Here is a 22529-nt window from a genome sequence, read left to right on the forward strand (position 1 = left end):
GAAATGCGTGTTTAACACCACGCGCCTTGCCATCCTCGGCTGCGTAGTGGAGAACGGAATCATCGGCCCCGACCCAGAAAGAATGCGCCCCCTCATGGAGCTACCCCTCCCCCACTGCCCTAAAGCACTTAGGAGAACCCTGGGGCTTTTCGCCTACTATGCCCAATGGGTACCCAATTACGCGGACAAAGCCAGACCCCTCCTGAAAGCCACTTCCTTCCCCCTCACGGAGGAGGCGTGCGCGGCCTTCTCCCTCATTAAGGGAGACATAGCCAAGGCCACGATGCACGCAGTGGACGAGTCCATCCCCTTTCAGGTGGAGAGCGACGCATCCGACTTCGCCTTAGCCGCCACCCTAAACCAGGAGGGGAGGCCAGTGGCCTTCTTCTCAAGGACCCTACAGGGCCCCGAGATCCGACATTCGTCGGTCGAGAAAGAGGCCCAGGCGATCGTGGAGGCAGTACGGCGCTGGAGGCACTACCTGGCAGGCAAACGATTTACCCTCCTCACCGACCAGCGTTCGGTGGCTTTCATGTTTAATAACAAGCTGAAGGGCAAAATCAAGAATGACAAGATTTTGAGATGGAGAATCGAGCTCTCCACCTACGATTATGAGATCTTGTACCGGCCAGGCAAGCTGAACGAATCCCCTGATGCCCTTTCACGAATGACATGCGCCAGCGCGCATATCGATAGGCTTCAGACCCTCCACGACCAGCTCTGCCACCCCGGAGTCACCAGACTCTACCATTTCATTAAGGCCCGCAACCTGACCTACTCCATCGAGGAGGTCAGGACCATGACCAGGAACTGCCAGACCTGTGCGGAGTGCAAACCGCACTTCTATAGGCCGGACCGAGCAAGCCTGATCAAGGCCACCCGCCCCTTCGAGCGCCTGAGCATCGACTTTAAGGGGCCCCTCCCGTCCTCTGACCGTAATGTGTACTTCCTCAACATCGTTGATGAGTACTCCCGTTTCCCCTTTGCCTTCCCCTGCCCCGACATGACCAGTAGCACGGTCATTAAGTGCCTGAATGCCCTCTTCGCCTTGTTCGGGTTCCCGAACTATATACACAGCGACCGGGGCTCCTCCTTCATGAGCGAGGAACTCCGGCAATTCCTCCTAGAGAGAGGTATTGCAGCAAGCAGGACCACCAGCTACAACCCCAGAGGTAACGGTCAGGTGGAAAGAGAGAACGCGACGGTATGGAAGGCCGTCCTCTTAGCCTTAAAGTCTAAGGGCCTCCCAACCTCCCGCTGGCAAGAAGTCCTCCCGACAGCGCTGCACTCCATCCAGTCATTACTTTGCACGGCCACTAACACCACCCCCCATGAACGAATGTTCGTTTTCCCCAGGAAGTCGACTACGGGAACCACTCTACCAACCTGGCTGACCGCCCCGGGGCCGGTCTGGCTGCGGAAACACGTGAGGACCCATAAAACGGACCCCCTGGTCGAGAGGGTGAACCTCCTGCACGCCAACCCCCAGTACGCCTACGTGGCGTACCCAGACGGGCGGGAGGACACTGTCTCCCTACGAGACCTCGCACCCTCAGCCGATCCGGAAACACCGCCACCACCCCCCCCAACCTCAGTCCAGGTAGACGGCATGCCGGAACCCCACGAGCCCTCGCCGACCACGCAAACACCAGCATCAACACCGGATAAGGCACCAGCACCGGATAAGGCAACACCACCGCTGCGGCGATCGGAGAGGCTTACGAAGCCTCCGGACAGACTGACCTACCAGAATTGGTAGTACACTTCACCCCGCCGGACTTAATTCTAAACAAGGGGTGAATGTGGTAAACCACGTTCACTATCGTATCACTGTTAGTAGTTAGCACTGTTCACCACTGTTCGTTATAACTGTATCACTGACCACTATTGTATCACGGTACGAGGTCGCCTCTTGCCACACTGCTATACCTGGGATGACCACTGCCGACTCCGCCTTGGCTCCACCCACCAGGCCAGGTATAAAGGTGAGCGACTGGCTGGTATTCCTCCTGCTTGGATCGGATCACCCACGAGAGTGGGCTCTGTTATTTAGTCAATAAAAACCTTTAGTCACCTTCGTAACTCTTCGCCTTTTATTGGAGGAATTGATAGGTATATCACCTGGCGAATTGAATAACTAGGGCAGTAGACAGGGCTTTAAACTAATGGATCGGGTGGGGGGAGTGGTGGGAGGATTCAGGAAAGAGTCAATTTAAAAGCAGCAAGAGAAATGCCAAGGCTCCAGAGCAGAGCAGAGTTTTGGGTAAAAATAAGCAGAGTGGGTCAGGAAGGGACAGAGAGTAACAAACATAATATCCTCAGAAAAAACCAAATAGGCTTTCTTCCAAAACACCGCACCGCCGACCATATCTATACCCTTCACACCCTCATTGAAAAACATATACACCAAACAAAAAATGGGAAAATATTCGCCTGTTTCATCGACTTCAAGAAAGCCTTTGACTCTATATGGCACGAAGGGCTCTATTATAAACTTCTTCAATGTGGAATAGGGGGCAAAGTCTATGACCTTATTAAATCAATGTATCTGAAAAACAAATGCGGGGTCAAAATTGGAGACAAACGCACCGATTTCTTCACCCAGAGAAGAGGCGTCCGGCAGGGCTGCAATTTGAGCCCGACCCTGTTCAACATATACATAAATGAATTAGCAGACATGCTGGAGCAAAGCGAGTCACCAGGTCTCCGTCTCCTGGATGGAGAAGTGAAATCCCTGTTCTATGCGGACGACCTGGTTCTGCTGTCTCCCACAGAACAGGGATTACAGCAACAACTAGACCTACTCGACAAATACTGCCAAAATTGGGCTCTAACAGTAAATCTAAAGAAAACCAACATCATGATTTTTCAAAAAAGGCCCAGATGTCAGGAAAACAAATACCAGTTTACCCTCAGTGATATCACTATAGGACACACTATGAGCTACACCTACCTTGGTCTAACTATTACAGCATCAGGGAGCTTCAGCATAGCAGTGAATGCACTAAAAGAAAAAGCCCGAAGAGCCCTATATGCAATAAAAAGAAAATTCTACAACATCCAAATCCCAATCAAAATCTGGCTCAAAATATTTGACAGCATAATCCTGCCCATTGCACTGTACGGTAGTGAAGTATGGGGCCCGCTAAATCACCAAAGCTACACTAAATGGGAAAAACATACAATAGAAGCCCTACATGCAGAATTCTGCCGAAGCATCCTTCGCACCCAAAGAAAAACGCCAACAAATGCATGCAGAGCCGAACTAGGCAGATACCCACTGATAATAAACATCCAAAAACGAGCACTAAACTTCCTAAATCACCTCAAATCTAGCTCCCCAGACACCCTTCATTTCAAAGCCTTTCAGACCCAAGAGCTAAACCCAGAAAAGAGTCCCCTGAGTCAGCTGCTACGGAAACTAAGTACTCAGCCGGACCCTGACCAGCCCCAGACCAACACAGCCGTCCAAACACCAATCCGAGTGAACCAAATCATTAAAAAATGCAAAGAAACCTACCTGGAACATTGGAACAAAATAACCGAAAGCCAAAGCAGATTAGAATGTTACCGGGCCCTAAAAAGAGAATATAAACTGGCAGACTACCTCACGACCATCAGAGACACAAAACAGAGACAGACCCTCACCAGGTACAGACTAAGCGACCACCAACTGGAAATTGAAAAAGGCAGATACAAGAAATCCTGGCAGCCTAGAGAGAATAGAATATGCGATCAATGTCTGGCTGGCGAGGTTGAAACAGAAATGCATTTCCTCCTAAAATGCGAAAAATTCAACACATCAAGAAACATATTATTCAACAAGCTAAGCCAAACAACCCCAGATTTCAAGGAATTGGATGATCTGTCAAAATTGAGATTAGTCCTAGGAGAAGGAGACAGACCATACCTTGGGGCCAAATATGTAACAACATGTCACAACCTGAGGACTGTTTAAAATTAAGACTGTTTAAAATTAATATTGAACGTACCAAATGAAGTACAAAGACTGTTTAAAATTAATATTGTTTAAAAGTAATATTGTATGTACCCAACAAATGTCAAATCGATTGACACCTACAGAATGTTGGAAAACTGTACCTTTTTGCTATGTAAGCTTTGGCAATATGGTTCTCTGTAAACTTTCATGCCAATAAAGCATTTTAATTGGAATTGGAAATTGGAATTGGAGTAACAAAGGTAATAAGGCATCAGTGACTACGATGACATCAGGGAAAAATAGAAAAAAGTCAAAGCTAAAGGCACTATATCTGAGCGAAGTATTCGCAATAAAATAGATGAATTAATAGCACAGATAGAAATTAAAAGGTTTGATCTAATAGCCATTACGGAGAAGTGGTTGCAAAGTGACCAAAGTTGGGAACTAAATCTTCCAGGATTCATAACTTTTAGAAGAGATAGGTAAAATAGAAAAGGAGGAGGGGTAGCCCTGACAATAAAGGATGGGATAAAGACAGTAGAGAGAAAGGATCTTGGCTCGTAGAATCAGTTTGGGTGGAGCTAAGAAACAGCAAGGGGCAGAAAACATTGGTGGGAGTTATTTATAGGCCCCCAGACAGCAGTTGTAATGTAGGGCAGAGTATAAATCAGGAAACTAGAGGCGCATGTAACAAGGGTAATACAGTAATCATGGGGGACTTTAATCTACATATAGACTGGGCAAACCAAATTTGCAGTAATAGTGTGGGGGACAAATTCATGGAATGTATACAAAATAGTTTTCAAGATCAGTATGTTGAGGAACCAACTAGGGAACAGGCTAGTTTAGATTGCACAATGAGAAAGGGTTCATTAATAACCATGTAGTAAAGGGGCCTTTAGGGAAGAGTGACCATAATATGATAGAATTTTATATTGAATTTGAAAGTGATTTGTTAAGTCCGAAACTAGGGTCTTGAATCTAAACAAAGCAAACTATGTAGGTATGAGGGGCGAGTTGGCTAAGGTAGATTGGGAAACTACATTAAAAGGTATGATGGTAGACAAGCAATGGCTAGCATTTAAAGAATTCATGCATAATTTGCAACAAATATACATTCCATTAAGGCACAAAAACCCCACAGGAAAAGTGGTCCAACTGTGGCTAACAAGAGAAGTTAAAAATAGTATTAGATCAAAGGAAGAGGCTTATAATATTGTCAAAAAAGAGTAGTAAGCCTAAGGATTGGGTAGACTTTAGAATTCAACAAAGGAGGACCAAGAAATTGATAAGGAAAATGAAAAAAGAACATGAGAGTAAATTAGCAAGAGACATAAAAACAGATTGTAAACGTTTCTATAGGTATGTAAATAGGAAGAGATTAGTGAAAGTAAATGTGGGCCCATTAGAGGCAGAGACAGGAGAAATTATAATGTGCAATAAGGAAATGGCAGAGACATTAAACAAATACTTTGCATCTGTCTTCATGGTAGAAGACACAAATAACATTCTGAAAATAATGGGGACCAAGGGTCTAGAGAGAAGGAGGAACTTAAAGAAATCAGTATAAGTGAAGACATAGCACTGGAGAAATTAATGGGACTAAGTGGTGACAAATCCCCTGGACCTGCATCCTAGGGTTTTAGAAGAGGTAGCTGCAGAGATAGTGGATGCACTGGTATTAATCATCCAGAATTCCCTAGATTCTAGAACAGCCCCCAAGGATTGGAAGGTAGTAAACATAACCCTACTATTTAAGAAAAGAGGAAGAGAAAAAACAGGGAACTGAGTCGGTGCATTGAATGTAAGCAGAGTTTGGCAAGTGGGAGAAAAAGTCATTTAAGTGTATTTACTGAATTTTAGTGAGTGAAAAAGTTAATTATTTGAAGTAAGTTTAATTTTTTAGAGTAAATTAAGCTGTTGGGGAGTTTAAACCGGAAGTAGAATCCGGGTATAAAAAGGGGCGGGCTTAGTGCGGCTGCACTGAGTGCAGTGCATTGAGTGTAAGCAGAGTTTGGTAAGTGGGAGAGTTCGGGCAAGTGGGAGGTGAGGGGGTGTTTTTGCTCTGTTTTGCTTCCCACTCTCGGGCTAATCCAGCATTGCGGAAGCGGAGCAGCGAGACAATTCAACCGGACAGGCCCCACAGACAGCATTCAAAAGGGAGGTTGGTAATCAGCTGGTTGGTAGGTCCTTTTCCTTCTCTTCTATATCTTTAAGTTGGTAAGTCCTATTAAATAGTGGTGTAATATTATCATCTATTTCGGGGCAGAGGGCCTTCATAACTAATAATAAGAAATTTAATTAATTACATAGATATGGGTGAACAGGTGATGTGTTACTGTTGCGAAATGTGGGAGCTGGTGGACCCCATTGAGGCTCACGGTGATTACATTTGCGATAAGTGTTTGCTGCTAGAGGAACTCAGGCTCCGTGCTAAAGAGCTTGAGACCGAGCTTCAGACACTGCGACACATCAGGGAGGGGGAGAAGTTCCTGGACTCTATGTTTCAGGAGGTAGTCACATATATGAAATTAATTAATGCAGATGTAGTCCGTGGTCAGGGACAGGACAGTGTGACTACGAGTGAGGCAGGTACAGGGATCCAGGAGGTAGTGTTGACGGAGATGCAGCCCTTGCTTTTGTCAAGCAGGTTCGAGGATCTTACTCCCTGTGAGGGCGGGAGCGGGGACTGCAGGGAGGATGAGCAACCTGGCCACAGCACCGTGGAACAGGGGGCCATTCAAGTGGAGGGAGTAAAAAGAAATGTTGTAGTGGTAGGGGATAGTATCATGAGGGGGATAGATAGGGTTCTCTGCAGTTAAGAGTGGGAGTCCCGAAGGCTGTGTTGTCTGCCCGGTGCCAGGGTTAAGGACATCTCTTCTGGGCTGGAAAGAAACTTGGAGCGGGAGGGGGAGGATCCAGTTGTCGTGGTCCATGTTGGTACAAACGACGTAGATAGGACAAGGAAGAAGGTTCTGTTAAAGGAGTATGAGCAGCTAGGGGTCAAATTAAAAAACAGAACCTCAAGGGTAATAATCTCTGGATTATTACCTGAGCCACGAGTGAATTTGGCTAAGATAAATAAAATTAAAGAGTTAAATGCGTGGCTCAAAGACTGGTGTGGGAAAAATGGGTTTTGCTTCTTGGGACACTGGCACCAGTACTGGGACAGGAGGGAACTGTTCCGTTGGGACGGACTTCACTTGGCCAGTGCTGGGACTAGAGTCCTGGCGAATCATATAACTAGGGCTGTAGAGAAGGCTTTAAACTAATTAGTGGGGGGGAGGTTTCTAGAGAGCAAATAATAAAAATGACAACGGAGAAGGTCATAGACTTAGGTAGCAGTGGGGGAATTAAAAAAACAGAATGTGTCAGGAAGGGACAGAAGGTATGGAGTAAAAAGTAAAGTAGTAAAAGGGGAAAAAACAGGAACTAAGTGTCACAAAACATATTTGAAAGTTCTTTATCTGAATGCACGTAGCATTCGTAACAAAATGGATGAGTTAACGGCACAAATAACTACATATGGGTATGATCTTGTGGCCATTACAGAAACATGGCTGCAGGGTGACCATAACTGGGAATTAAACATACCAGGTTATTTAACAATCAGGAAGGAAGGGGAGGTGGGGTGGCTATGTTAATAAAGGAAGGAATCACTATAATACAGAGAAATGATATTGGGTCAAAGGAGCAGGATAGTGAAACAGTTTGGGTGGAGATAAGGAATAATAAGGGGAAAAAAACACTAGTGGGCGTAGTCTATCGGCCTCCGAACAGTTGCAACTCTGTTGGACGGAGTATTAATCAGGAAATAGTTGAGGCTTGTAATAAGGGAACAGCTATAATTATGGGGGATTTTAACTATCATGTTAACTGGACAAATCAAATTGTGCAGGGCAGCCTTGAGGATGAGTTCATTGAGTGTATTAGGGATGGGTTTCTTGAGCAGTATGTAACTAAACCGACCAGGGGGCAAGCAACCTTAGATTTGGTCCTGTGTAATGAGACAGGATTAATTAAAAATGTCCTAGTAAAGGATCCCCTTGGAATGAGTGACCATAACATGGTTGAATTCCATATTCAATTAGAGGGTGAGAAGGTTGGATCTCAAACAAGCGTGCTGAGCTTGGATAAAGGAGACTATGAAAGTATGAGAGCAGAATTGATTAGAGTGGACTGGGAAAATAGATTAAAGGGTAAGACAGTACATGATCAGTGGTGTACATTTAAGGAGTTATTTTACAACTTCCAAAAAATATATATTCCACTGAGGAAAAAAGGATGTAAAAGAAAAGATAGCCATCCGTGGCTAAGTAAAGTAATTAAGGATAAATGTAAGAAGTCACACAACACCAGGTTATAGTCCAACAGCTTTATTTGAAATCACAAGCTTTCGGAGCGCTGCTCCTTCATCAGGTGAAGTGGAGAAATGCATAAAGACACAGCTTATATAGTCAGAGAATCATGTCAGATGTTTACAGGTAATGTTTCCAACTGCCATTTATCACATTTGTCTTTATGCATTTCTCCACGTCACCTGACGAAGGAGCAGCGCTCCGAAAGCTTGTGATTTCAAATAAAGCTGTTGGACTATAACCTGGTGTTGTGTGACTTCTTACATTTGTCCACCCCAGTCCAACTCCGGCATCTCCACACCATAATTAAGGATAGTATCCGACTAAAAACAAGGGCATATAAGGTAGCCAAATCTAGTGGGAGGATAGAAGATTGGGAAGTCTTTAAAAGACAGCAAAAAATAACTAAAAGATTGATTAAGAAAGGGAAGATAGATTATGAAAGTAAATTAGCAAAAAATATAAAAACAGATAGCAAAAGTTTCTATAGTTATATAAAAAGAAAAAGGGTGGCTAAAGTAAATGTTGGTCCCTTAGAGGATGAGACCAGGAAATTAATGATGGGAAACATGGAGATGGCAAAAACTCTGAACAAATATTTTGTATCAGTCTTTACGGTAGAGGATACTAAGAATATCCCAACACTGGACAAACAGGGGGCTCTAGGGGGGGAGGAGCTAAATATGATTAAAATCACTAAGGAAGTGGTACTTGGTAAAATAATGGGACTCAAGGCGGATAAATACCCTGGACCTGATGGCTTACATCCTAGGATCTTGAGGGAAGTGGTGGTAGGGATTGTGGATGCATTGGTAATAATTTTCCAAAACTCCCTAGGCTCAACAAAGGTCCCGGCAGATTGGAAAACTGCTAATGTAACACCCTTATTTAAAAAGGGTAGTAGGCAGAAGGCTGGAAACTATAGACCTGTTAGCCTAACATCTGTGGTTGGTAAAATTTTAGAGTCCATTATTAAGGAGACAGTAACGGGACATTTGGATAAACCTAATTTAATAGGACAAACTCAGCATGGTTTCATGAAGGGGAAGTCATGTTTGACAAATTTGCTTGAGTTCTTTGAGGAAGTAACATATAGGGTGGATAAAGGGGAACCAATGGACATGGTGTATTTAGACTTCCAAAAGGCATTTGACAAGGTGCCACACAAGATTATTGCTCAAGATAAAAAAATCACAGGATTGGGGGTAATATTCTGGCGTGGGTGGAGGATTGGCTCCCTAACAGAAAGCAGAGAGTTGGGATAAATGGTTCATTCTCAGACTGGCAATCAGTAACTAGTGGTGTTCCGCAGGGGTCAGTGCTGGGTCCCCAACTCTTTACAATCTATATTAACGATTTGGAGGAGGGGACCGAGTGTAATATATCAAAGTTTGCAGATGATACAAAGATGGGAGGGAAAGTAGTGAGTGAGGAGGACATAAAAAACCTGCAAAGGGACATAGACAGGCTAAGTAAATGGGCAGAGATTTGGCAGATGGAATACAATACTGGAAAGTGTGAGGTTATGCACTTTGGCAGGAAAAATCATAGAGCAAGTTATTATCTTAATGGCAAGAAACTGGAAAGTACTGTAGTACAAAGGGATCTTGGGGTCCTGGTGCACGAAACTCAAAAAGTTAGTATGTAGGTGTAGCAAGTGATCAAGAAGGCCAATGGAATGTTGGCTTTTATTGCTAGGGGGATAGAATATAAAAACAGGGAGGTATTGCTGCAGTTGTACAAGGTATTGGTGAGACCGCACCTGGAATACTGCATACAGTTTTGGTGTCCATACTTAAGAAAGGACATACTTGCGCTCGAGTCAGTACAAAGAAGGTTCACTCGGTTAATTCCGGGGATGAGGGGGTGGACATATGATGAGAGGTTGAGTAGATTGGGACTCTACTCATTGGAGTTCAGAAGAATGAGAGGCGATCTTATTGGAAGATATAAGATTGTGAAGGGGCTTGATCGGGTGGATGCGGTGAGGATGTTCCCAATGATGGGTGAAACTAGAACTAGGGGGCATAATCTTAGAATGAAGGGCTGCTCCTTCAAAACTGAGATGAGGAGAAACTTCTTCACTCAGAGGGTGGTAGGTTTGTGGAATTTGCTGGAATTAAGGGTTACGGGGAGCGGGCAGGAAATTGGACATGAGTCTAGGTTCAGAATGGTTGTGGCCCTGTGGGTAGTGGAGCGGGCCCAGGGGCCGTGTCGCCTGGTTCTGCTCCTACTTCTTGTGTTCTAATTCTGTTAGATTTCAGGAGATGGTTTTATTGCTGTTCCTGGCTGGGGTGGAGATCGCCTTTACAGAAGATAAGTACTGTAGAAAATATAGGGACAGAGTGATCTCCTGGATGAGTTTCGATCGCCTAGATGGGTCGGAGAGGAATTTCCCAGATTTTTTCGCCCAAATTGGCCATTGGGTTTTTTTAAAATCTGGTTTTTCGCCTCTCCCGGGAGATCACATGGGTTCGGGTGGGCTGGAGAGTGATAGTATATTTGAGGTTAGGATCAGATCAGCCATGATCTTATTGAATGGTGGAGCAGGCTCGAGGGGCCGATTGGCCTACTCCTGCTGCTATTTCTTATGTTCTTATACGTCAGTTAGCCTGACATCAGTAGTAGGCAAAATGCTAGAATCTATTATTAGGGACGTGGTAACAGGGCACTTAGAAAATCGTAATATGATTAGGCGGAGAGAACATGGTTTTATGAAAGGGAAATTGTGTTTGACAAATCTGTTAGAGTTTTTTGAAGATGTAACTAGTAGGATGGTAAGGGGGAAACCAGTGGATGTAGCGTATTTGGATTTTCACAAAGCATTCGATAAGGTGCCACACAAGAGGTTATTATACAAAATTAGGACTCATGGGATTGGGGGTAATATATTAGCATGGATTGAAGGTTGTGTAATGGACAGAATACAGAGAGTAGGAATAAACAGGACTTTTTCATGTTGGCAGGCTGTAACTAGTGGGATACTGCAAGGATCAGCGCTTGGACCTCCGCTATTTACAATCTATATCAATGACTTGGATGAAGGGACTGAGTGTAATATATCCAAGTTTGCTGATGATACAAAGTTAGGTGGGAAAGTAAGCTCTGAGGAGGCTGCAGAGAGATATGGACAGGTTGACTGAGTGGGCAAGAACATGGCAAATGGAATACAATGTGGGGAAGTGTGAAGTTATTTACTTTGATAGGAAAAACAAAAAAGAAGAATATTTTTGAATGGTGAGAGACTGGGAAATGTTTGCATTCAGAGGGACCTGGTTGTCTTTGTACATGAATCACAGAAAGTTAACATGTAGGTACAGCAAGGAATTAGGAAAGTAAATGGTATGCTAGCTTTTGTTACAAAGGGATTAGAGTATGAATAAAGAAGTCTTACTACAATTATACAGGGCATTGGGGAAGCCACACCTGGAGTACTGTCTACAGTTCTGGTCTCCTTACCTAAGAAAAGATACACTTGCCTTAGAGGTAGTGTAACAAAGGTTCACTAGACTGGTTCCTGAGATGAGGGGATCGCCCTATGAGGAGAGATTGAGTAGACTCGGCCTATGTTCCCTAGGGTTTAGAAGAATGAGATATGATCTAATTGAAACATATAAAATTCTTAAGGGGCTTGACAGAGTTAATGCTGAGAAAATGTTTCCACTGGTTGGGGAATCTAGAACACAGGGTCACAGTCTCAGTTTAAGGGGTCGGCCATTTAGAACTGAGATGCGGAGAATTTTCTTCACTCAAAAGGGTTGTGAATCTTTGGAATTCTCTACCCGAGCTGTGGAGGCTCAGTCGTGAGTATATTCAAGACAGAGGTCGATAAATTTTGGGGAATTAAGGGATATGGGGATAGTGCGGCAAGGTGGAGTTGAGGTAGAAGATCAGTCATGATCTTGTTGAATAGCGGAGCAGGCTTGAAGGGCCAAATGGCCTACTCCTGCTCCTATTTCTTATGTGGATGATTGCATTGACATCACGGCCCTGATAGAAACTTGGCTGAAGGGCGATGACACTTTACCTTTAAATGAAGCCTCCCCGCCTGGCTATACCTTCCACCACTTGTCCTGCCCAGACCGTCGTGGTGGCAGTGTGGCTCTCATCACCAAATCACACCTTGGTCTGTCCCCCTACTCCTCCGACAATTTCTCCTCCTTTGAGCATCTCACCTTATTCCACCCCTTTCACCTCTCATTTAAAATTCTCATTCTCTACTGCCCATCCAAGTACCATAAAAAGTTATCACCGAGATATTTTCACTGCTTTCCTCCCTCAGCTTCTGCACCGAGCGACTTCTCATTCTAGGTGATTTCAACCTCCATCTCAATTCATCAGGCACTCTCTCCTCTGAGTTCACTACCCTCCTATCCTCCCTTAATTTCTCCCTCCATGTAAACTCCCCAACCCATATTCACTGCCACCCCCTTGCCATCTCATGGCCTCGCTACTCCCATCATGTCAATCGCAGATAAGACCATCTCTGACCACTTCCCTGTATTGCTCTCCACCCACATCCCCTATTCCAACCGCTACCACCCCCCGCCCCCCAACCCTACTTCCTTCTATGTCTGCCCCTGGAAAAAACTCTCTTACAACTGCACTTACTAAATCCCAACTGTCCAGCCTTTGGCCCTCCATTCACCTTAACATTTCTGCAGCTACCGATCTGCTCAACCACACCCTCACCACCACCTTTGATGTCCTAGTCCCTATTAAAGCAATTACTCTCTCTCACCCTGGCCATTCCATCTGGTACCGCCCTCATCTTCGCTCCCTTAAGTCCAAGGGACACAGACTTGAACGGATGTGGCGGACAACTGGTTTAGTCATTCACCGCTAGATCTGGCTGAACCACAAAGAATTATCGGATCCTGCTCTTATCTGCCAAAACTACTCACTATTCCAGAATCATTCTCGAATGTAAAGTTAAACACCGGCTTCTATAACAAAAGCAAAATACTGTGAATGCTGGAAATCTGAACTAAAAACAGAAAATGCTGGAAATGCTCAGCAGGTCAGACAGCATCTGTGGCGAGGGAAACAGAGTTTTTATTCTCTACTGCTAGCCATCTTCTTAAACCCCTCTCCCCTGTCTCCTCCACCCTCACCTCTGACAACAAGTGTGAGGAGCTCATGGACTTCTTTGTTTCTAAGATTGAGACCATCCGTTCAGCTGCCTCTGCCACTTCCCCTCCTTCCCCTAGCCCACCGGACCAAACTTTCCCTAAGGTTCCCTGTTGCCCTAGCCCTGAACTTGTATTTTTCTCCAGTTTCTCTCTGATCTCCCCTCATGACCTCTCCACGCTCATCTTGTCCGTGAGACCCACTCCCTGCTCCCTCGACTCTATTCTCACCAAACTGCTGACCAATCAACTTCCTTTTCTGGCTCCCATTTTAGCTGACATTGTCAGGTACTGTCCCCCTCTCCCTCAAATCTGCCGTCATCACCCCTCTCAAAAAAACAATCCTTGACCCCTCCGTCCTTGCAAATTCCGCCCCATCTTCAACCTCCCTTTCCTCCCCAAAGTCCTTGAACATGTGGTCGCCTCCCAAATTCGTGCCCACCTTTCCTGCAACTCCATGTTTGAATCCCTCCAAACAGGTTTCTGCCCCTGCCACAGTACCGAAACGGCTCTCATCAAAGTCACAAATGACATCCTTTGTGACTGAGACAAAGGTAAACTATCCCTCCTCGTCCTTCTCGACTTGTCTGCAGCCTTTGACATGGTTGACCACTCCATCCCCCTCCAACGCCTCTCCACCGTCGTCCAGCTGGGTGGGACTGAACTCGCCTGGTTCCATTCTTATCTATCTAATCATAGCCAGAGAATCACCTGCAATGGCTTCTCTTCCCGCTCCTGCACCATTACCTCTGGTGTCCCCCAAGAATCTATCCTTGGCCCCCTCCTATTTCTCATTTACATGCTGCCCCCCAGTGACATAATCTGAAAACACAGCGTCAGTTCCCATATGTATGGCGACGACACCCAGCTCTACCTTACCACCACTTCTCTCGACTCCTCCACGGTCTCTAAATTGTCAAACTGCTTGTCCGACATCGAGTACTGGATCAGCAGAAAGTTTCTCCAATTAAATATTGGGAAGACTGAAGCCATTGTTTTTGGTCCCTGCCACAAACTCCGTTCCCTAACCACTGACTCCATCCCTCTCCCTAACATCTGCCTGAGGCTGAAATGAGCATCCGACCACATATCCACGACATAACTAAGACCGCCTATTTCCACCTATAACATCGCCCGTCTTCGCCCCTGCCTCAGCTCATCCACTGCTGAAACCCTCATCAATGCCTTTGTTACCTCTAGACTTGACTATTCCAACGCATTCCTGGCTGGCCTCCCACGTTCTACTCTATGTAAACTTGAGTTCATCCAAAACTCAGCTGCCTGTGTCCTAACTCGCACCAGGTCCCGTTCACCCATCTCCCCTATGCTTGCTGACCTACATTGGCTCCCGGTTAAGCACCGCCTCGATTTCAATGGCCCAGAAATTTGGGTCGGGGGCTTCCCGCGGGTGCAAGCCCCCGACCTGCACTTACCTAGTGTGCCGGCAGTTGAGCTGTAGGGCCCCGTGGAATTCCGCTCCGGGGCCTGGTCCAGCTGCCGGCGTGCTGTGCTTGCGTGTCCCAGGGGCGTAGTTAGTGCGATGCGTCCCCTGGGATCATGTGAGTCATGGGCAGCCAATCGGAGGAGGGAAAAGCCCATTCATAAGGTTGACAGGTAGACCTGTCAAAATTTATAAATACTACTGGTCCAAAATAGCAGTAAACCTTCAAATAAATTTTTAAAAAAATCATACTTTTTAAATAAACTATAAATTACATTAAATAACTATTTTAAACAATAATTTAAATTTTTGAAAAAAATAATTTTATATTATAACGGGGCTAAAAATAAACTTACCTTGCTTTGAAGTATTTAAAAATAATAAACCTGTGGAAAAAATGTTTTAATTTTAATTAATTGACCACTTACCTTGCAAAAAGCAGGCCTTATGCCTGCTTTTTAAATGTGTAAATCCTGCAGGCTTACCCTCCCGAGAAAACCTGTAAAAAAACAAAAAAAAACAAAACAAACCTAAGTTCAAAGCGCACGCGCAGCCTCCCCTGCGCGCGCGTTCGACCTCTGAACCTCTTCGTTCAGAGGATCGGAAGTGCCGGTTTCCCATGCATGCAGGAAACCAGCAATTCCATTCGGCCAACGGGTGAGTACCCCGTGCGTACTCACCCGGGGAGAGCCGAATTTCTGGGCCAATATTCTCATCCTTGTTTTCAAATCCCTCCATGGCTTTGTCCCTCTCTATCTCTGTAATCTCTTTCAGACCCACAACCCCCTCCCCCTCCTTCCGAGATATCTGCGCTCCTCAAATTCTGCCCTCTTGAGCATCCCTGATTATAATCACTCAGCCATTGGTGGCCGTGCCTTCTGTTGCCTAGGTCCTAAGCTCTGCAATTCCCTGCCTAAACCTCTCTGTCTCTCTACCTCTCTTTCCTCCTTTAAGACGCTCCTTAAAACCTACCTCTTTGACCAAGCTTATCTGCCCTAATTTCTCCTTATGTGGCTTGGTGTCAAATTTTAGTCTTATAATATTTCTGTGACGCGCTTTGGGACATTTTACTATGTTAAAGGCGCTATATAAATACAAGTTGTTACTCTCTATAGATGTTGTTGTTATTTTCCTCCCCATCTTCCCTCCCACAATGCTTGTTTTGCACAACTGAAAAAGCACCAAAATCCCTTATGCTTGCATACAGTGGATTCCTGGGATGGCAAGCAAGGGTGCAGAAGGATTTGAGGCAAAAATAGCCAAAGCATGTTTTTGTAATGTGCCTAATAATTTAGATTACAAAACTGTAGATTACACCTGTCATGTGTATGTGTCTACCTATATAAATTATAAGTGTACTTGCTAGTTTATCTCCAGACTGCTTTAAAAGTACTTATGAAACTTATTGTATAATTTTAAGATTAGATGAAAAGGTTCACTTTTTTGTTACTTATTGTGAATACAGTAGATTGATTTAAGTATTGTTGCCCTTCAATAGAACACATCAAGGGCAACATCAACTCCACATTGTGGTGTTTTGTGAATTGGCAAAACTGTGAGCTCCTCACAATAACTTCTTTGAGACTTTATCAGTTACACCCATAATTGATTTGTGTGCCGCATTTAGCTACTTGCAATTAATCATCAGAATTAGCTTTTAAAAGGGTTTCATATTAAAACTGGGCTCAGAGAATGGTGGATTGGATACTTAGAAACTGTATTTTATCATACTTTGAATACACAGCATTGTGTAATGCACTGTTCTGAAAGCTTTGACTGGAAGTAATGAAGCATTTGTAGGTCTGACTAAACTTTGATATTCTAAAATGCATAAATTAATAAAGTAAACAATTAGCCCCATTTGACATATATCTGGAGATCAGTTACGATAAGATATAATGGGAACAAGGTTTGAAGGACTAAAATTCAGGACCGATACGGTGCCAGCATTTCCTTAAGTGCTGTATTGTGCAGCCCTGGACTTAATTTTCTCTCGGATAGAGTATTGAGTTGTCAGCTGTAATTTACAGAGCAAGAAAAAGGAAAAAAAGAAAGAAACAAAGAACAGGCCTATTGTGAAACTTGAACCATACATGTTAATCACTATTACACAACCCTCTTGGTATCAAAGGATCAGATGTTCTATCCATAAAATAAGTTCCCTTTATTGCACATATATCTTGTATGAAACTAAATCACAGAGGTCAACATCCCTGGCCCACAGCTTCGGTGCAGGATCATTTAAGATTAATTTTATTTCCTCCTTTTTATTTCACAATAGTTTATTAATGGCTACACTATAAGATCCAAGTTTTTATTCTTTGGCTAAGATATAAAAAAAGCTGCTTGTTGGCTACTTTTACACTTTTCTAGGAAGCCAGTAGCTGGTTGATTATAATTCTTTGTAACTGTTAGTTTTTTAAAAGAGCAAAATGGTTTAAAATCATCAGGATAATAATTTTAGTTTAAATGAAGTCTTAATATTATTATGCTTTGGGTTGAATTCTACTTATTTATAGACTGGCATGCTGTAAGTTTCAGTACAATGAAAATCTGGTGTGTTGTGCCACAAGTGGGTATGGCACAGCTTTGCTATGTTTGCTTTGCTATGAGATTAAGGGGGAGAAATTCAGTATCGCCCTGTTTGGGGTGTAAGTATCGACCGGCCGCGAAATTTTGCGCCCGGCGCAAATTATCGCCACCTACTGGTAAATTGAGCTGCTTCGCCCCAGGGGGTGCTTGGAGCGCTAAAACAGGCGCTGCACTGCACGACTGTCTTAAGGCGCTAAGCCTGAGAAGTGAGGCGCTACCACCGAGGGTGGGCGCAGCGCAGGTGCGGCCAGTTAGCGATTGCACGCTGGCGCCGGTTAGCTCTTAAAGGGGAGGTTCGACCTTGGATTGCAGCCACACCCTGCGCATCGGAGCCCTGATTCTTGGCCTGGACAGACCTGCTGCCACATTCTTACGCCTAGGACCATGGAGAGGGCCAGGGAGCGAGCGCAGCGGTTCAGCGAGGGGGCCTTGCAGGTTCTGGTTGGCGCGGTGGAGTGCAGGCAATCTATCCTGTTCCCAGACAGTGGCAGGCGGCCGCTGCCCAACGACTATCGCAAAGCTTGGAGGGAGGTGGCTCACCGAGTGACCTCCAGCAGCATGGTGCCTAGGACCCCTGTGCAATGCAGAAAGAAGTTCAACGACCTCACTCGGGTCGTCAGGGTAAATACCCTTTTCAGAATCCTCTTCATCCCTGCATGTCGACCTCACTTTATGGCCAAAGGGTCCTGAAAGCCCCAATGCCCAGCCCTCATCCAACACCTATGGGCCTTTCATGAAACTCACACGCACATTCAGCACTTTACACACTGTAAGGGCTAATCAGCCATGGGAAGCAGTGCAGCCAAGATCAGGGCTTCACAGTGTAAGGGCTATTCCACCATGGGAGGCAGTGCAGCCAAGATCAGGGCTTCACACTGTACTCAAAGCCCATCCTTTCTCTTGCAGGGCAAGCTGGCCCATAACAGGAGGCAGCAGCAATGGACCGGGGGAGGCTGGCCTCACCTTCAAGCCCTCACCGATCTGTAGCAGCGAGTCCAGCGGATTATGGCAGGCCAGATGATTAGCCCCGTCGCCACTGGAGATGCCGACCCCGTTCTGGACAGCAATGGTAAGGTCATCACCTTTTTGACCTCTCTCCTTCCACTTGTGGCTCACACCAGCATCCTTTGCCACTATCGAACCAATACAGTACATTGCAGCACTCATGCCTCCCTCGCTGCCACCCTGTCCTCACGCTAAAGCCACTCTTATACCTCCCTGCTTTCAGATGCTGATTCGCCAGGTGAGGAGGCGGGCCCTCAAGCTGCCATTGTGAGTGACTCTGAAGGCGACGACGAGGAGGAAGCCGGACCATCATTGCCACCCTCAGCCGAGGCAGCCCATGGCCATAATGGGGACACGCCTTCCCTGGAGGGGAGCAGGGGGGAATGGTCTGATGAGGGTGAAGCTCCGGGGCCCAGCGGGCTGCAGCAACGCGGGGGGTGGGGAGTAGGGAAGCTCGGCGCCCTTCTCCCCGGAGGGAGAGTCTGGCCTCGAGTCCTGCTACAGTGAGCGCAGAAGAGGTGCAGCTCCTCGCTAAAATGAGCGCCCAGGTGGAGCACAGGCACACTGAGCTCATGGCTGCAATGGCAAGGATGCCCGAATCCATTGAGTCACTGGCAAGGAGTGTCCAGGACTTCGGCGCAGCACAGGCAAGGAGTGTCCAGGACGTCAGTGCAGCACAGGCAAGGAATCTCCAGGACTTCGGTGCAGCACACGCGGCTGCCACACAAGTGCTTAGTGCTGCAATGCAGTCAGTGGCTGGTCTCATGCAGACGCAGATTGAGGCCACACGAGCACTGACTGCTGCCACCCTCGCTGGATCGGGCACGAATCGCCGGGGCCCTCGCCGCGCCGCAGCAGTCTGTGCTTCAGCAGATTGCTCCGCATGCTGCAGTGCTGCCCCGTGGGAGTGCCAGTGTGTCGTCCGACCAGGGAGTTGCTGTCCTCTGTCAGGATGACAGCATTCCTGCTGCCAACACTGTCACTTCTCCACTGCAGCTGCCACCACCTGTGGAACAGACTGCTGCCGCCCATGCAGAGTTGGAGCAGTCAGCAGCCGGGCCCGCCAGGCCCAGAGCTGGTCCAGGCCATACCTCAAGGGCATCTGCAGTCTCAGTTTCTGATGCTCAGCAGCTTTCCCCCAGCCTTGCTGCAGCCACTGGGGTCCCATTGCGGAGGAGCTGCAGGGTGGGAAGGGGCGAATCTCGCAAGCGAAGCAGATCACCCTCGAAGGGCAAAAAGTAGGAGGTGTGACAAAATGCTGTTAAATGTTTTATTGAAGGTTGAGGATCGTGGTCATTTTTTGGTAATTGTTTTGTTCATTGTCTCCAGGTTGTGAGAGCCAATTATGTGACTGACTGCTTTTTTGGGGTTTTCTCTCTATTACTTTGTCATGCGGGAAGGGCACAGAGTTTGTTAAATAAATTATTGTCTTTATTCAGATTGTGTATGTTTGCTCTTTGAAGTATTTGTTGCCTTGATCGGCTTAGGGTTGTGGCACGCTTCCATTCATGTTCTTTGAATGGCAGAAGCCATTCCCTTGGAGGGGGCCTAGAACCGACTTGCTATAAGCCGCTGACAGATGGCCCTTGCACTTTGTGCCTCCCTCCCGTCTTGGTGCTCCTCCTCCTCCTCCTCCTCCTCCTCCTCTGCTGGTGCTCCAATGTCTGGTGGCAGTGGCTAAGTCCTGAGGATTGCCAGGTTATGCAGCATGCAGCACACAACAACGAAACGGGAGACTCGCTCAGGTAAGTACTGAAGGGCTCCTCCGGAATGGCCCAGACAGCGGAATCGTTGCTTGAGCATGCCGATTGTGTGCTCAATGATGTTCCTGGTCGTTTGATGGCTCTCATTGTATCGTTCTTCAGCAGGGGTGGTGGGCGCACGGAGCGGGGTCATCAGCCAGGTGCACAGAGGATAGCCCTTGTCCCCGAGAAGCCAGCCTCCTGGGTGAGCCGGGGCCTCAAAGGTCTGCCACAGAAGTCTGGCGCAGGATGAAGGCGTCGTGGCTGCTGCCTGGAAAGCGGGCATTGACAGCAACTATCAGCTATCTGTGGTCACAGACCAACTGGACATTCAACAAATGGAACCCCTTCCGGTTGCGGTAATCCTCGGCATTCTCTTGCGGCGCCCGCAAAACCACATGCGTGCAGTCAATGGCACCCTGGACCACGGGGAAGCCTGCTATTCTTGCAAATCCCATTGCGCGCTCTTGCTGCTTGTCCGGGGTCATGGGGAAGGAAATGTACTGACGTCTCCTTTTAAAGAGGGCATTCGTGACTTGACGGATGCAGAAATGCACCGCGAACTGGGAGATAATTGGCAATGTCCCCAGTATCGGATTGAAAGGAGCCGGTGGCATAGAAGTTGAGAGCCATTGACCTTCACTGCCACCGACAGAGGCGTCCTGCTCCTCAGTTGAGGCTGCAGATCTGGCTGAAGCAGGTGGCAGAGCTCAGTGACCACCTCCCTGCTGAATCGCAGCTTCCGAAAACACTGCTCCTCAGACATGTTGAGGTATGAGAACTGTTGGCGGAAAACCCTGGGACGGTAAGGTCTCGTGTGCCGACGCCTGTTGGCCCTCCTCCGCCTGGCCATGATTTGCACTCTCTCTCGGCGTCTCTGTGCCCTCTCAATGTAATGGAGAAGCCCAACATTCCCACCCATTGCAGCCCCCATAGTATGTGGCCACTCAAGGTTATGCCAGTGAAAATGCAAACCTACTACAAAGTTCTGGGCCGAAGCCAGAAGTACCTCTGCGAGCACTGACTCAATGCAGAAAGCTCTCTCCCTTTGTCTCTCTGCAAATCTCTCTCTCTCTCACAGAAGGAGTGGTCCAAAAATGGCTACCACAAAGAAGCCAGGAAGAGCCCCCTTTAAATAGCGCCCCCCCAGCCCCACAGCGACTGGGAACTGTTCCAGTCAACCAGTTGCTGGGAGCGACAGGCGGAAAGGAGGGGGGCACCACTGAATTTACGGTTCAGGGCGCCCCAACGGCGTTGCACCATGAAATGACATCAGGATCTGCGTGCGCAGCTGAGCGGGCATTGCGGTTTAGCGCCGCCGCTAAATGTCCACTCAATTTCGTGAGAGGCGCAGGTCTCGCCGCACCCGGGCGCTAGCCGCCTCGCGCCACACTTATCGCCCTCTTAAGGCGCTAATGGGTGGCGCAACCAACTGAATTTCTCCCCCTAACTTTCTTCAACTCATTCAACCCTATAGAAAGTTAAATTTCAGCTTCAGGCATTAGCTGTGCCATCTTTGTTGAAAAGACTAATTCATTTTCTCCCATTCATTTAGCATGTTAGTACTGCGACAGATCAAGCAGGTTTATCGATGGATGAAGTGGATCAAACCTTATTGGATTCAGGTACAGAAGAATGATCAACTTGTCAGATATTGATGCACGTTATTAAATATGTCAGTATATGTGGAGACTAAATCATCATTTTTAACACTGACCCATGGAGGGAGGTATAAGATTCCAGCCAAGTTCTTTTCAAGGCATTATAGTGGGAGGGTTATTCTTTTGTAATCTGATTTAAAAATTCCGCGTTTTTTCTATGAGATGAGAGTTTCTCATAAGAGTACCCAAAATTTCAAAGAAAAGCATACTAGCAAATCTTGTCTAATAGGTCAGTGAGTAAATGTTGGAGTTGGTGTTTTCCTAAGTCACGAAAACCAAGAATATGCCATGTTTGATCCCCAGTCTGTGCAGAGCTGGCTTATCTTAGCAGAGCAGCAGTAGGGGTAATGCAGTAGGCCTCAGTACCCCTAAATTGGAAAGGAGAAAGCGTACAGATTTCTGGCCCCAGTGTCCCTGATGCAAAAATAGTTGTGTGAATGATGGGTGATAGTTCATTGTCTAGGCTCACACATGAAGAGTAGCTATTTGAATGAAATATTCAAAGACAGATGGCACCAATGGAACTGTACCGAGTGTGAATCCATATTTTCAGGAGAGGAGAAATTGTCTTTAATGTAGTCGCAGTTACAAGTTCATTAGTGTCACCTTTTATCACCAAACTGTCCACTGTTTAGTTATATTTAGTATTGCCTAAAAATAG

At 46.4% G+C, this 22529-nt stretch overlaps 1 protein-coding gene across 5 annotated transcripts in view; it reads left to right on the forward strand.

Annotated features, from left to right (window-relative positions):
* arhgef28a (Rho guanine nucleotide exchange factor (GEF) 28a) overlaps positions 1–22529 on the forward strand; it is a 678106-nt gene that overhangs the window by 212513 nt on the left and 443064 nt on the right. For all 5 annotated transcript variants that reach the window (XM_085990347.1, XM_085990327.1, XM_085990336.1 and 2 more), the window contains one exon: positions 21763–21832. In XM_085990347.1, coding sequence (XP_085846473.1) covers positions 21763–21832 — 70 coding nt within the window. The remainder of the gene's footprint in view (positions 1–21762; positions 21833–22529) is intronic.

The sequence above is a fragment of the Somniosus microcephalus genome, chromosome 1 (genome assembly GCF_052327205.1).
Source record: "Somniosus microcephalus isolate GS21.2 chromosome 1, FLI_Smic_1.0, whole genome shotgun sequence".
Taxonomy (NCBI): domain Eukaryota; kingdom Metazoa; phylum Chordata; class Chondrichthyes; order Squaliformes; family Somniosidae; genus Somniosus; species Somniosus microcephalus.